Source organism: Oncorhynchus keta, chromosome 35 (genome assembly GCF_023373465.1).
Source record: "Oncorhynchus keta strain PuntledgeMale-10-30-2019 chromosome 35, Oket_V2, whole genome shotgun sequence".
Taxonomy (NCBI): domain Eukaryota; kingdom Metazoa; phylum Chordata; class Actinopteri; order Salmoniformes; family Salmonidae; genus Oncorhynchus; species Oncorhynchus keta.
The window spans coordinates 49,465,248-49,481,554 of record NC_068455.1 but is presented as its reverse complement, the minus strand read 5'-3'; the positions used below and the strand labels follow the sequence as shown (position 1 = coordinate 49,481,554).

The following is a 16,307-nucleotide window of genomic DNA, read 5'->3' as shown; positions in this document are numbered from 1 at the left end:
CCTAGGATAGGATAAAGTAATCCTTCTCACCCCCCCCCCCCCCCCTTAAAAGATTTAGATGCACTATTGTAAAGTGGCTGTTCCACTGGATGTCATAAGGTGAATGCACCAATTTGTAAGTCGCTCTGGATAAGAGCGTCTGCTAAATGACTTAAATGTAAATGTATGTAAATTGGTGAATCATTATATATATGCCATTTAGCAGACGCTTTTATCCAAAGCGACTTACAGTCATGTGTGCATACATTCTACGTATGGGTGGTCCCGGGGATTGAACCCACTACCCTGGCGTTACAAGCGCCATGCTCTACCAACTGAGCTACAGAAGGACCCATGGAACTGACTCTAACCTGTAGGTTTCCAATAAGAACGGCTTGTTTTCGTTTTCTGTTTTAAAACATTTTGCTACAGTGTGGCCTATTGTTATTAGGCTGGCTGTACCTTTCGCTGGCTCTCTTGCCGCTGGAGTTGCTCCCGGTAGAGCCGGTGCGGATGCGGTTGCTCTTGGAGTCGCCGCTGTCTTTACGAGTCAGTGTACCCATTGTTTCGTTGGAGTTGGTTCTCCTCACAGTGCTGGAGGAATAGATGGTCAAATGGATGATAAATCTACCTAATGGTGTATTTTGAATAAATAAAGGTGCTTAAAAGAAATTTCATGATCTCATGAAATAAATACCCAAGATATATCTCTCTGTGGGAGAGATAGTAAAATGGATGATGCAATTACCTAATGGTGAAAGAAGCATAGCCTTAACTGTCCGGGGAATAGTGTTAAACTAGGCTGTTATTTAACTGTATCCCCTCAGAGATTCTTCAGTTGCAAATCCTTATAATGAATATAATCTATCACCGGAACTATCAAAGACTTCAAACTTGATTTTGAGTGTAAGGGTAACATCAAGCAAAGATCATACCAGCAACCTATTAATAACACTATCTACTACAAGTCCTCATATGACACTGTAAGTACAGAATATCATAGTACAGAAGGCCCTATACTAGGAAACCAGATTACTGATCCATGACAGAGAGATCATTTTCCCTCTCTCTCCCCTGTGACTCATTCATGGCCACATTTATGATGGTATTAGAGATGGTTGAAACATGTTAAAAAGTGGGCCATTAAAAATGCCTTCACAAAAGAACGGCCCAATCAGCAGTTTATTGGCTGGAATGTCTACGGTTCTAATCCAGCCTGCTAGACCAAAGTCCATTCAATCCTCCCGTTTGTGGCTGATGTTATCCCCCTGAAACAGGGTTTGGGATGTGTGTCTTTGTGTGTGTGTGTGTGTGTGTGTGTGTGTGTGTGTGTGTGTGTGTGTGTGTGTGTGTGTGTGTGTGTGTGTGTGTGTGTGTGTGTGTGTGTGTGTGTGTGTGTGTGTTTGTTTGTGTGTGTTTGTGAGGGGACCTTTGTTAGTTGATGTATGCTAGGCAGCAGGCATACCTAGATCAGGAATGGAGTTAATTAGGCCATGGGGGATTTATTGAAACCTTTGGTCTCTTTGCCAACTTTGGTTGGCATGGGAGCAGCACCTTCTGTAGTTGATCTGATTCCCACCCCACACACACAGAGAAAGAGAGAGAGAAAAGACAGAGAGAGAGAAAGAGAGAGATATCCATTCATTTCATTTAAGTTTAAAGTTTCACGTCTTCCAAGCTCTAAACCCAACAATGCATTAGTCAATATGTAACCAGGATAGTCCACTCAGTAACTACAACAATTGCCACTGTTTTCCAGGGAGAGAGATATTTTTGTGATGAATGTTGTTATTCATTGTTCATAGAAATGATCTGTTAATTCAATGATTCATGGATCTATGAGAGATGGGTAACATTGAGGTAACATTATGAGCTTTGAGGATGGTGATGGTGTCACAGTTTGGCCACCCTCTCACCTGTAAGGAGAAGTGATGTAGATAAGTCTGGTGGGTATGCCAGACAGACTGGAGAGACTGGACAGACAGGGGGCATGCATGGCGGAGAAGGGAAACAGGGAAACAGGGAAGTGGAAAAGGAGACCGTGAATGGTGGTAAGACAAAAAAGACTGGTGATTTACAGTATCACGCTCTGTGATTTTTTAAAAAGATAATTGATGTGTAGATACAGTAGTTGACTATAACATCTGCATCCATTTGAATCAAGTCCAGTATTGTGGCTAGTGGATACACACTGCCAATACCAGTTTGTTCAAAGAGGATGTCTCAAGTCTGGTTTTGGACCAAATTGTCAGTTTGATAGATATTACCTTTTACAGAACAGAGCTGTGGTTAGACTGCAAAAGTGCCATATAAATGGGATAGAGATCAACTGGCGTGAATGGCGGTATGGTGAAAATGGTGTTGTGATGAATAGGAATACATACCGTATGTCTATTATCAAATATGAGTATATGCGTGTGTCTACCTGTATGAAGGGATCTCTTGTGGAAACATCGGCACACAGCACAAATACAAATAATAGTCTCCAATGTAAACAATTCTGCTTCCTGCAGACTTCCTTCCTTCTCATCCTAAAATAACACAGAGTTAGGAAGTATGGGTGGGTGAGCTATCCTTTGTGCAAAGACTTAAAGTTCAGAAGTCAAGATCTGAAGGAGGCCGAATCAATTTGGCCTCTATGAGCACACGACCAGGGATTCATTGTTATCTTTCATGCATGGACAAACCATTTACACTTCTAGTCCTATTAATACACAACAGACCTTTGACATTTCCCCTGTGCCTTAGTGTGTTACCGAGTCTAGCCTGGTCAGCTCCATATCACTCTATATCTATTGCTTCAGTCTGGAGATGGTTCACCTATACTGCATCCATGTTAGGAACTCCATCCCTTCCTCCTATCCTCCCCCTCCCCCCTTCGTACCTATTTACTCTATAGTCTCATCCATATACCATCCATTCCTGAGTCCTGGATTATGATAAGTAGACTCCAGGCATGAACATCATTGGAGGAGTGCCTATTGTTCCCTTGCCAGTTGTGATTTATTACCTGCACTCCCTTGGTCCCAGTCAGCCCCAATCAGTAAATCAATGCCGTCTCTGAATGCCACTGTGGTGTAAATGGGGATGCCTGTGACAGCACTGTACCTGTGTTTATTATTCATGTCAATGGCTCTCCCTTCAGAGGAGGGTACACATATGCGAGGGGAAAATTAGCACAGGCAGACAGGCCACAGGGAGATAGTAGTAATACAGTGAAAGACACACAGATTCCTGTTTTCAGGAATCAAATAATGTGTTGACTTTGTGTGGACTAATAAAATAAACACACCAACAGTGCAATGATTTCATATGTTTTATACATTTTTAGTTGAGGAAGAAATGTGTATTTAAATAGTGTGCACTTATTGAGCTTTTAGGGTACAATTTAGTCTGACTATACTACAATATTAATACCCCAAATATAGAAAACACAGTCATTACTGCTCCAGTTTTTTAAAGCCTCTAGGTTTAAAAAGCCAAAACTAAAACAGAGTTGGTTTTACCACAAAAATACTGTTGAAAGATATCTCATAAACTGGCCCTGCTGGTCAGGTCACATGGTCAGGAAAACTCTTGGCCTAAGGCCTCTACCATAACCCTTACAAAACTGCAGTTACACTGCAAAATTACTGTCGTTAAAAAAACTGTTATTTTGGTCGCACTATTTGGAGCATACTGTATTTATACTGCAGTGTACTGGAGTTATACTGCTCTCTGACTGCAAACATTTTTCATAAGGGAAGGAAATGGGGAGCATTTGAGCTGTGTTTACCTTTTGGTTGCTGGTACAGCAGCATCCTTCCTGGAGCTGGTGGGGGACGGTAGCGTGCCACAGCTTTTCTTGGGCAGGACAGTGCCGTTGCTGACAGTGTGCCTTAGAGGCAGGGCAGCTATCATGGGTCTGGCTGTAAGACAAACACACACAGTACCACAGGGTAAATGGTGCTTCGCATTGAACTAGCTGGAACATGCAGAAACTACACTTTTCACAGTGGTCAGCTATTGAAATTCAGATATAGGGTTGCAAAATGCTAGAAACTTTCCCAAAGCTCCGGGGTTTTTCTGAAATCCTGGGTTTTCTGAAAAACCTGGGAACTTTGGAAAAGTGTCCAACATTTTGAAACTCTTCAGAAGCCCTATATGGAAATCAATAAACTGCCCTCCACAATAGGTGTATGAGTAATAGACTGATGGAAAATTCATGGGATTGAGCTGAAGCATTCAACAAACTGTATTGAACATCGCCTTCAGAAATGTTGAATTCACAACTGCACCCACATATACAACTTTTCAGCTGCAATGGCGTTTGTTACCCTTCGAGCTGCATATACCGTGTGAAGGCTTTTGTTTCTTGATTAGAACTTAAGAGACCACATAGATTTTCCCTGACCCAGTCTAATACATGTTTCAAGCAAACCACCATTGTCCCTGGGCCCAAGAATGCCAAGGTAACATGTCTAAATGACTATCGCACATCTGTAGCCATGAAATTCCTTGAAAGGCGGGCCATGACTCATATCAACACCATCATCCCAAACACCCTGGACCTACTCCAATTCTCATACCGTGCCAACAGATCCACAGATGACACAATCTCTATTGCACTCCACACTGCCCTATCCCATCTGGACAAAAGGAACACCTACGTGATAATTCTGTTCATTGACTACAGCTCAGCGTTCAACACCATAGTGCCCTCCAACCCTCAACACGGGGGCTCCTCAGGGGTGTGTGCTTAGTCCCCTCCTGTATTCCCTGTTCACCCTCGCCTCAGTGGCCGCGCATGACTCAAACACCATCATTAAGTTTGCCGACGACTGGACGGTGGTAGGCCTGATCACCGACGACGATGAGACAGGGAGGAGGTCAGTGACCTGGGAGTGTGATGCCAGGACAACAATCTCTCCCTCAATGTCAGCAAGACAAAGGAGCTGACTAAAGGAAATGGAGGGCCAAGCATGGCCCCAACCACATCAACGGGGTTGTAGTGGAGCAGGTCGAGAGCTTCATGGTCCTTGGTGTCCACATCACTGAGGAATTATCATGGTCCACACACACCAACAAAGTCGTGAAGAAGGCATGACAATGTCTCATCTCCCTCAGGAGGCAGAAAAGATTTGGCATGGGCCCTTGGATCCTCAAAAAGTTCTATAGCTGCACCATTGAGACCATATTGACGGGCTGCATCACCGCTTGGTATGTCAACTGCTTGGCCTCTGACAGCAAGCTGCTACAGATTGTAGTGCGTACAGCCCAGTACGTCACTGAGGCCGAGCTCCCAGCCATCCAGAACCTCTATACCAGGTGGTGTCAGCGGAAGGCCCTAAACATTTTTTTACAACTCCAGCCAGCCAGGTCATAGACTGTTCAAGCGGTGTTGATGCACCAAGACTGGAACCCTTTATCTCTTGTGTTATTCTTTTTATATTATTTGTCTTTCTTTTCTCTCTGCATTGTTGGGAAGGGCCCTTAAGTAAGGATTTCACTGTCTACACCTGTTGTTTTTACGAAGCATGTGGCAAATACAATTTTATTGTATTTGGTATAACATTGATTTGAGATTCATTGAAACAATAGTTCAATAGACACATGCCTCAATATGTGTAGTCACACTGCTAGACCATCACTCACACCTCGAGTGACTCCATGCGCTCCATTCTTATGCCATTAGGGGCCCACTTTACCTCCTCAGCATAATTGCTAACAGCACTGATAAGGGTAGCAAGGCCTGTAATTTGTATGGACTGCAGTGGCTTTGAAATATTTATCACTGCAGAGAAGCTGGTGGGGTTTGTTATGCTTGCTTTGCCAGCTGGTGTGTGTGTGTGTGTGTGTGTGTGTGTGTGTGTGTGTGTGTGTGTGTGTGTGTGTGTGTGTGTGTGTGTGTGTGTGTGTGTGTGTGTGTGTGTGTGTGTGTGTGTGTGTGTGTGTGTGATACAGCAGAATTAGATCAAATAGGGGCACCAGTCAGAGAGTGAGAGAGTGAGTGGGGACTGTGTATTTCAAACGAACCACTGTGTTTGAGTGCCATGGGTCGGCTCTGTGTAGAGCAGAGGAGCGATTACTTACCCTGTATCTCACTGAGGGTACAGTCAAAATATGCATTGTGTGACAAAATTGACTTAAGTAACTAGCATCTCAAAGTATGCATGTGAATTAATTGTAGACACATAATGTGAGATGCGAGAATTAAGGAAAAACCATGCAAGTGTTTCCACAGCATAACACCTCTCACCTACTCTGAGTTAAGGGAACTTGAGTGGCATGCAGTCTAGTGCAACAACATCAGAATGTCCTTCATTGACAATGTGCTAAGTGTCAGTAGACTCAGTGGACGCTAGTGCTCAGACAGTATACACAGTAGTGCTTAGTAGACACTAGTGCACAATGTACATTTTAGGACATCCCTACTCCCTTTTGTCATAGAGACTATGGACTTTTGTCATAGGGAGTAGGGATGTCCTAAAATGTAAACCGTACTAAAAATACACAGTAGACACAGTAGTGCTCAATAGAGTTGCACAAAGCAGGCCATTTTAGAAGGGACAGAGCCTACCTGACAGGCCATGTTAGAAGGGACAGAGCCTACCTGACAGGCCATGTTAGAAGGGACAGAGCCTACCTGGCTTTCCACCATTGCTGTCTGACGATGGGGACCTTTTCATCAAAGCTGGGTCCACAGCCGTACATACACATACCACAACAATAGAGTCCAGGAAAGGATGACAGGAAGATGAAAGTAGCGTAAACAGTGAGATACCATAGATGGAGAAACAATAGGAGACTAGAATGGGAGGGAATGGGAGGGAACCAAAAGGTTACACGTGTGTGTGGGTGTGTGAGATCCTATCCCAGCCAGCACATAACGTTCTGAGAACAACGTGTTTCTTAGAGCTTGGTGAGAGTGTGGTTGTCTTGTGGTTATTTTGAATACAACCTTCCCACAACATTCTGGGAATTGGTGCAGAATAGTTGCTTAGCTTTGGAACATTCTCAGCACATTTAAGGAACTTGACAAAAAACACATTTTATTTGGTATTTCATTACTTTAACAGAACGTTTCCTAAAAGTTAACACATGGTTACGTTTAAAAAATGATTGGTAATATCCTATGAGCGTTCTCCAACTGGTTTGACATTGGGAATGTTCTCAAATAGTTCAGGGAAGGTATGAATGTTCTTCTGTAGGAAGTTCAGTACTGCAGGTTTTCTCTGGGTTTACTTAACGTCATGTTATCAGAACATTAAGAAAACATTAGTAATGTTTAAAGAACATTCTAAAAATGTTATTTAAAAACATAGAACACAAAGAAAGCATCAACAAAACTCTCTCTATTGTCTATCTTGTTAAGTGTGTTCAGGTGTGTTGGCCACACCCACTAATTGAATACACTAAAATGAACAGCTTTGTTTGAGTAAAAAAAATGTCACCCTAGCTCCATCCTGTTGGCCAGTGGAATAATTCCATGGACAGAGAACAGAAGATCATAGGTTTGGATCGCACTGATGCTGTGCCACAAAAAAAAAAGAAATGTGTTTGCATGATAAATTAATTTCCATGTGTCCTATCTGTGCTTGGAGTTTTTCAAAAGTTAACCTAAGCCAGCTGTGTTTTATTGAAACCTTCTCAAAACGTTAATGAAACCTCCCTGGGATGTGTGTATACCTGTATGTGTGCACATGCGTGTGTGCATACATATGTACATGTGTGTGTATCTGTCTGTGCCTGTTTGTGTGACGCATCAGTTACCTTTAGTGGGTCCCCTCCTGTTAATCATGACGTTTTGCTCCTCAGAGATGTTGAGGCGGCGCACCACGTCGGCCAGCGCTGACTTGAGCAGCTGGATCTCGTCCTCCTGCATCTGGACACGCTGCTCCAGGGAGGCAATGCGGTCCATGACCTCCATGCTGCTGGCTGCCGACGCACTGTCATCTGGGGATGGTAGAGAAAGACACAATTAATATGGGTTGGACACAAATTTAGCATGGATGAGAGCACACATAGCATGGGTTGAACACACATAAATAAACTGGTGGTTTCGCCTGAGCTCTCAGGTATCTCACATGCTCAATGGATGTGGAACACCTACAGTGTTGCAATATGTACAATTTGCAGTAGTATCTGTAGAAATATTGATTATGGCTTTCTCTCTGTGTCCTTGAATGATTTTGGTGTTAGCGTCGCACCTCAAACACAATGGGCAAAGGCTTTTTGTACAAGACATTTTTATCCATGAGCTCTCTGTCATGTCTGTCTGTCTTTCTGCCTACAGTACATGTCCGTACCTCTGTAAGTCCATCTATTATCCTCCCGGCCCGTTTGTCTGTCTGTCCATCTGTCTGTTCAAATGAGCTTAACACCACCATAGTAATCATGTCCAATGTATTGGCCAAGTCCAGGGGTCTGCTCTGCTGAGACTTTGAAGTCAGTGAGATTAAATATTAATGGGAATCAGTGTTGTGTTCGCCTGGAGATTGATAACAACCTCCCTATGAATTATGCAGAGGGCGGAAGCAGCTGGTAATAAGGCAATCAAAATAGTGTTTTTATCTGTGTTGAATTAAGTCGAGACAGAGGCATAGATTCTTATAAATAAACAAAATATGGAAACATGTTAATTCTCGGTCTCAATCTAATATGGCTGGTAATGTAATGCTAAATAGAATAGATGCACACATTAAGGACAGCATTACCAGTTAAGCATATAGACAGTGAAGAGATATGTTCAGTCATACGGTTTTTGCATTTTTAAATTGGACTAAATATATCTAAATGAGTGGGTTGCTAATGACCAAATACTCAAACCCTTTTGCTGTACACACACACACACACACACACACACACACACACACACACACACACACACACACACACACACACACACACACACACACACACACACACACACACACACACCCTCTCCTCCACACACACAAAGTCACCCCCCCGTCCCCCCAACCCCACACCGAACCAATGCCATCCCGTGGCCTCCAGCCACCCCACTTTAAATTCACTTGGCATCCCTACAGTAATGATTGCAGCCATTATTACTGTACCCTTTTGATTAATGCTCCATTGGAGAGATAGGCCAGGTAAACCACTTCATACTGGCCCATACTGCCAGATAGCCTTGACTGCATGGTTAGATAGATAGATCTGGGAATTTACATCAAGATCAAGATGGTGTGGTCTTCTTTCGTGGCTTGTCCATTTCAATTGGATCTGCACTACTGTCATCCACTGAGTAGCTAGGTTAGATTCTGCATGCTGAATCAATCACAATGACAAATATTTACAGAGGAAGAAGCCTATCTTACTTACTGGGCCTTTAAACATACAGTACTCAAACAAATGGTCGCCTAACCCAATGTGAAGGCTTTTTTTAAGGTTATAAATGATTCATTTGATGGACCTTTTTTAGATTAATCTGTAAAGCCGGAGCTGCTACTACAGCAATGTATTCTAAGGAGTACAAAGCCCTAGTCTCAGTGCTAGCAGCTGCTTAGGGCTTGGTACGAGCATGGATACAATGACTGCCTGTCACAGCCCTGATACCACTGTGATTGGTTAGCTGATTGTACCGCTCACTCATGTCACCTGGGCTTTCACTGGAATTGACTATTCCTTATACACACAACAGGCTGCTAAATAACAGAGAGAATAAGTCAGGCAATTGAATCAGAGTAAACACACCTTGGTGATATACCTCACGGTGTTCTCCTCCATGAAAGATGACAGTACATTCATTGTTTCTCAACATCCAGCCTATGGACTGATACCGTTCCCTGAGATGATGCTGTCCAGTTCCTGAGAAGGTTAGCTGACACTGATTTAGACTGTTGTCAAGTGATATTTGTAATGTAAGCTGTCCCGTAGAAGGAAGGACCATTGCTTGTAAATTCCTGGTACTAGAAAGACTATAGCTTGCCAGTGCTTGGGTCTGGTATTTTTGTTGTTGTTGAGAAACACTGGATCAGAAGGTCATAGGACAGTTACAAAGTAGTTGATTGGTTTTTAAGCAGAAAGCCCTTGAGAAAAGAACGCACAAAATGTCTAAGTAAACCTATAGATGCTCTACATAAGAATATATGTTTAGTTACAGTAACCTCAATGTGGCCACGGGATGTGTTACTCATTTAAAGGTTAAATGTTACATTATTTTTTAAGATAGCCTTAATTTTAGGCTATTTACTGTTTTACAAAAGTAATAATGAATAATAATAACCAAATATCCACATTTAAAGGACATGTATCTACTGCTTGGGTAGATCCATGTGAGCAACTGGCTTAATCCCATTCTTTAACATTTGGTTGAGTTGGATATGTGAATCCAACATATATTTTGTTACGACAAGTTTAAAGGCTATTTTATTGGGTTATTTCAAAAGTGATATTGAATTGTTTTTGTTTTTCAAACAAATATCAACATTTGAAGGAGATTTATCTTCTGCTTGGAGAGTTCCATCTGTGCCATTGACTAAGTCAGTTCGTCTTCAAATTAATAATTGAAATGTTGGATTCACGTCTACATCTCAACACAAAAATATAAGTTAAAGAATAGGATGAAATGAAATAAAAACTCACTTTAAATGCACTTGAAATAAATATTTATTTGATTTAGTCCTATTCTTTAACTTACATTTTTGATTGAGAAGTAGACGTGAATCCAACATCTCCTTCAAATGTTGACATTTGGTTGCGTTGACAACCATTTCGATCTTATTTTATCGCTGCAACTCTCCAAATGGGCTCGGGAGGCGAAGGTCGAGTCATGCGTCCTCCAAAACCTGACCCTCCCAACCGCGTTTCGAAACATCCGTCTGCTTGACCCGGAGGTCAGCCAAACCAATGTGTCAGAGGAAACACTATTCACCTGACGACCGAGGTCAGCCTGCAGGCACCCGGCCCGCCACAAGGAGTGGCTAGAGCGGGATGAGCCAAGTAAAGATTTTTGTATTATTTGATGAGACATTGAATTTGGCCTTACTGCTATTAGACCATAGAAATGCATTGAATAACATATTCATGCATGGCAACAGGTAGTCAAAAAATACATGAAAAGGAGGTATGTTTTTAAGTGTCTGTCCTATGTCTGAGAGATATAAGAAAGATCAGGATAATAATTTGTAGAATTTTTTACCCATATTTAACCCTTTTTTTGTCACTAAAGTACTTCCATACAGTATATTCTTTCATAATTTGTTTTAACTGGTACCGGGATACCTTCAGTCTTCAGAATCCTGTGAAGCTTGTGGGTGTCCTAGAGCAAAACCTTTCGTTGGCGGGGTCATATTAGTGTGTAGCCCAAACTGTTTGGACACTACAGACAGAAGTTGGCAGATCAGCTGTACCGACTTGCAACAAGTCCTGTGACGCTTGTGGGGGTCGTAGAGCAAAATAACACCATAGTGTTCGTGAGAGTCTCATCTTTCCATAGAGGGGTCATGTTAGTTTTGTAGGCCAAACCATTCGGACACTACAGATATTTTCTTGAGAAGACCGATTTTTAGGATGTTTCCTTGTCTGACAAACACAGCTGTAGCCATAGCTGCAGGAAGTAGGAATTAAAAAAATGTATATGAATACAAAATATATATTTACAGTACCAGTCAAAAGTTTGGACACACCTACTCATTCAAGGGTTTTTCTTTATTTTGTATATTTTCTACATTGTAGAATAATAGTGAAGACATCAACACTGTGAAATAACACATATGCAGTAAAGTAAAGTCTTAAACAAATCAAAATGTATTTTATATTCCAGATTCTCCAAAGTAGCCACCCTTTGCCTTGATGACAGCTTTGCACACTCTTGGCATTCTCTCAACCAGCTTCACCTGGAATGCTTTTCCAACCGGCTTGAAGGAGTTCCCACATATGCTGAGCACCTGTTGGCTGCTTTTCCGTCACTCTGCAGTCCAACTAATCCCAAATCATCTCAATTGGGTTGAGGTCTGGTGATTGTGGAGGCCAGGTCATCTGACGCAGCACTCGATCACTCTACTTCTTGGTCAAATAGCCCTAACTCAGCCCGGAGGTGTGTTTTGGGTCATTGTCCTGTTGAAAAACAAGTGATATTCCAACTAAGAGCAAACCAGATGGGATGGCGTATTGCTGCAGAATGCTGTAGTAGCCATGCTGGTTAAGTGTGCCTTGAATTCTAAATAAATAAACTGCTTACTACATGATTCCATGTGTGTTATTTCATAGTTTTGATGTCTTCACTATTATTCTAGAAATTAGTAAAAATTAAGAAAAACCTTTGAATGTCCAAACTTTTGACTGGAAGTGTATATTTAAAAAAATAAATCTCACAATAGTTATGCACTGGGCCTTTACTAATCCTGTATTAGCAGACCGATTTAGCTGGCTATAACGCGGGCACCCCAAAAATTGATATCTCTAGCTTAAACAGACATTGACTCTAGGGGTACCCTTTGGAAAGCAGACAGTGAATCTATTTAGTTTTAAAATGGAGAACTCTCATCAGTCATTCTCACGATAGCACATTGGTAATATACAGTGACAAATATCATAGCTAAACGGGGCTGGGCTTGGGTACAACCCTGGATGGGAGACCAAAGTGTAGCTATCAACTCTCCAGTAGGAGGTGCTGCCCAGTCTATTGCTTTTTTTTTGCTGATAGAGGACATAACGTTGAAGATCTGACATTGTTTTAAAGGATCAAATTCAACATATTTATAAAATGTTTGTCTATGTTGAAATGTGGTTACCCTGATGACATAATCCTGTGTTGAAATTTCACCCTCAAAACATATTTTTTAATTCCAATCTATTTTCCACGTAGATTCCACTTCACAATACGTTGACAAATTAAGTTGAAACAACGTTGATTAAACCAGTTTGTGTCCAGTGGGTTATATATATATATATCTGGCTGTCCTCTTAACCCTCAGTGCCGGTGTCAATATCAATCCATTCAGGATAGATGCTGTCCCAAGAAGTGTCAGAGTCCATTACAGAACACATCCATCACCATCCTCTACATTCCCTCTATATTCCTCACCCTGATTACCTTTCTCCAAAAATAACCAATGTCGTGATGGTTGACAAAGGCCACCGGCCTGCTTCTTTAAATGCCAGACCCCGAGGCCATTAATGATCAACAACATAGCACCTTAACCTTCTACCCCTGTCGAATTCACAGCTTCTGTCAATGGTATATCAGAGGAGACAGGAATAAAAAAAGGGCTGTGGATCAAAGCAGATGGGGACTCTCTGTATTCCAGTGTAACCTCATTAATTATACACCTACTCTGCCTGTTAGGCTGCGTGCGTTCACCATCTCGCTGACTCGCTTTGCTTATCCTTTTATTCCCCAGCATCTGAGGTGAGGTTGAGATGAGAAATGAACGATAAATGAACGAGAACTGCAAGGGAAGTGAAAGTTAAATTGCCACAGAGGACTCATCTATGTTGCTTTATGAGATTATATCTTAACCCTGTCTCCGAATGTTCTTATATTTTTAGGCAGCTGCCTCTCTAGGATAAAATATTATTATCCTAGCTGTGGGATGGATGTTCATTGCTTTTCCCTTTAACAGGCTGGAGAGGCCAAATGATACAGCTAAATTGACCTAAGAAAACCGGACTGTAAACACTGACATGCAGCAGGGGTTTTATACTACAACATCTCTCTGGACCCAATATAGTCACAATATAGACCCCATTTCCACACAAAATCCATCTGGCGGCCTGGCTTCACTGAAGCAAAGCCCAGTAGATTAGCACAAAGTGAGTTCTAAATGTCTTGCTCTCAAATATAAAATAGTCAAATTGGGCCCTGACACAAGTCTCCTCGTGTTGAGGACTACAATTGGAACTGTTTACACTGGTACCCGTATATGGGTTGAAATGGCAGATTTGGACACTGATAATGCACCTAAATTGGAATGCAGTGGCTGTACAGTAACATGCTACACATGATGTCAGAGCTCAGCGTCTTTGCTTCACAGCTTTGTATTGGTTTTGACTGACAACTTGAGCACTGCAAGCAAGAAGAAGTTCACCCCATCTCTTCCACTAATTGGGCAACTTTAGCAAATGTTTGCTTGTCTCAGTGAGTGAAATGCTGTAAATTACGAGGACTCTATGTATTTTGAAAGATGAGACATTGAGAATTAAAATAAATACCGCTTTTATGTTATACAAGCAAGCAAAATGCGCACTTCACATTTCCATATCATAAACTGAAGTAATATACAGAGCCTATGGTTGTTGTATTGTGAAGAAACTTGGCCGCAGACAACGCATCTGAATGTACTTATGACTCCATTCTATGCGCACCAAATGTCGATCAGCTTCTCTAAATTGCCTTGTGAAAGCCTAACACTGTATGATTATATTTTGGAATTTAGCTAGTCATGTTGGCAATAGAACAAGCTTTCAAATGATTGCCACCTGACACAGATTGCGATTTATAATGGACCGTTTTTGGGTAAAGGAGGGGAAGCAGGGCTGTGTTCCAAACAAAACAACTACAAGTATGCTTGCTCTAGTTCCTCAACGGCACAGCTAGGAAAGTTCAAAAAAGCATCTTATAGTTGAAGACTCTTCTTTGAGTCATAAAAGTGCATTGGAACTGTGCACACTTTGGAGAGGTGTGTGACCACTTGGAAACATCAGTAAGACCTCTCACTCAAACCTTTGTCATTTTTTTTGTTGTATGTTGCACCTACCCCAAATTTTGAAAGAATAGTCTTATGTTACTGAATGTACACAGAGATTTTCCGATTTCGTCATTATTATTATTATTATTATTATTATTATACCTTTAATTCAACAAGGAACCCAGATTGAGACCAAGGTCTCTTTTTACAGCTGGGCCCTGTGTATACATGTTTACACATACCGTTTAGGTACAATGACTAAGAAACTACACAAGACAAACAAAACGATCACAGATAACACAAAAAAATACAACAGCAGATTGTTACATTTAGGTTATTCCCCTAACAGCACAAGAACTTGCATTACCTAAAACAGTTACAAGCAATACAAAAATAAAAATCCTCCAATAAAGGTTTAAAATGGGCAACAGGGGGACAAGAGTCTCAAGTTTAAGTTTACTCTGCAGGCTATTCCATAGGCAAGGAGCGTAAACAGGAAAAGGCAGCCATACCCAACTCTGTGGAAATCACATGGGCCTCAAGTGTAATCCATGCTTGAGACCTGGTTTTAGGAATTCTAATTCTAATATTGATGAGTGATGATAAATAAGAAGGCAGTTTATTCATAAGTGCTTTATAGACAAACACAAGAGCATGTTGTTCTCGTCTCATGAACAGCGAAGTCCAACCCACATTTTGACATAAAACACAGTTCTGTAGCTAGAACTCATAATAAACCTAAGAGTGCAATGGTAAGTAGCATCCAGCGATTTACGTGTTGATACCGTAGCATGAATGTAGATAATATCCCCATAATCTATAACAGACATAAAAGTAGCTTGTACAATTTGTCTTAAATTTGTAGAGGACAAACTTGTCCTTTTTCTATAGAGGAATCCTAGCTTGATTTTTAGCTGTTTACAAAGGTTGTCAATATGCATTTTAAAAGACAGTTTATTATCCAACCTTATCCCTAAGTATTTTTATGCAGAGACCTGATTAATTCGAGAACCATCTAAGCTCGTAAGTGCAAGTGTATTTTCAACCAACATTTTGAACCAATTAATTTTCCTTGCATTTAAAACAAGTTTCAGCTGTATAAAAAAACCTTGTAATATCTTAAAATCTGTCTCCAATAGTGATAATGCTTGGTCAGCTGTTGAAGCGATAGAGTACATGACAGTGTCATCAGCATATAAATTAATTTGACACTTTTTTATCTCATCATTGATATTGTTTATGTAAAGAGTGAACAGTAATTCACATTCAAGAACCTCCAGAAGCTAACCAGCTAATTAGCTACAAGCTATTTAGTCATTGTTAGCCACTGCTAGCGGCTTTTACCTCCTGCACAGCCAGCCCTATTTTTTATCCTGGATAATACAGCTACATAGCTGATGCCTGCTGGACTGTCCATTAATCACGGTACTCCATTCTGTTTGTTTATGTGTTATCTGTCGGCCCCAGCCTCGAACTCAGGCTCTGTGTGTAGTTAATCCGCCCCTCTCTGCCAAGTCATCGCCATTTTACCTGCAGTTGTTGTGCTAGCCGATTAGCTATTGTTGTCTCACCTGTTGTTTTAGCTAGCTCTCCCAATCAACACCTCCGATTACTGTATGCCTTGCTGTATGTCTCTCTCAAATGTCAATATGCCTTATATACTGTTGTTCAGGTTAGTTATCATTGTTTTAGTTT

At 41.3% G+C, this 16,307-nt stretch overlaps 1 protein-coding gene across 5 annotated transcripts in view; it reads right to left on the bottom strand.

Annotated features, from left to right (window-relative positions):
* LOC118368587 (echinoderm microtubule-associated protein-like 1) overlaps positions 1-16,307 on the bottom strand; it is a 70,389-nt gene that overhangs the window by 29,769 nt on the left and 24,313 nt on the right. For 3 of the 5 annotated variants that reach the window (XM_035752809.2, XM_035752810.2, XM_035752811.2), the window contains exons 2-5: positions 7,732-7,914; positions 3,755-3,887; positions 1,896-1,952; positions 442-573 (exon numbers count right to left, since the gene is read on the bottom strand). In XM_035752809.2, coding sequence (XP_035608702.1) covers positions 442-573; positions 1,896-1,952; positions 3,755-3,887; positions 7,732-7,914 — 505 coding nt within the window. The remainder of the gene's footprint in view (positions 1-441; positions 574-1,895; positions 1,953-3,754; positions 3,888-7,731; positions 7,915-16,307) is intronic. The other 2 variants (XM_035752812.2, XM_035752813.2) reach the window with 1 other exon arrangement.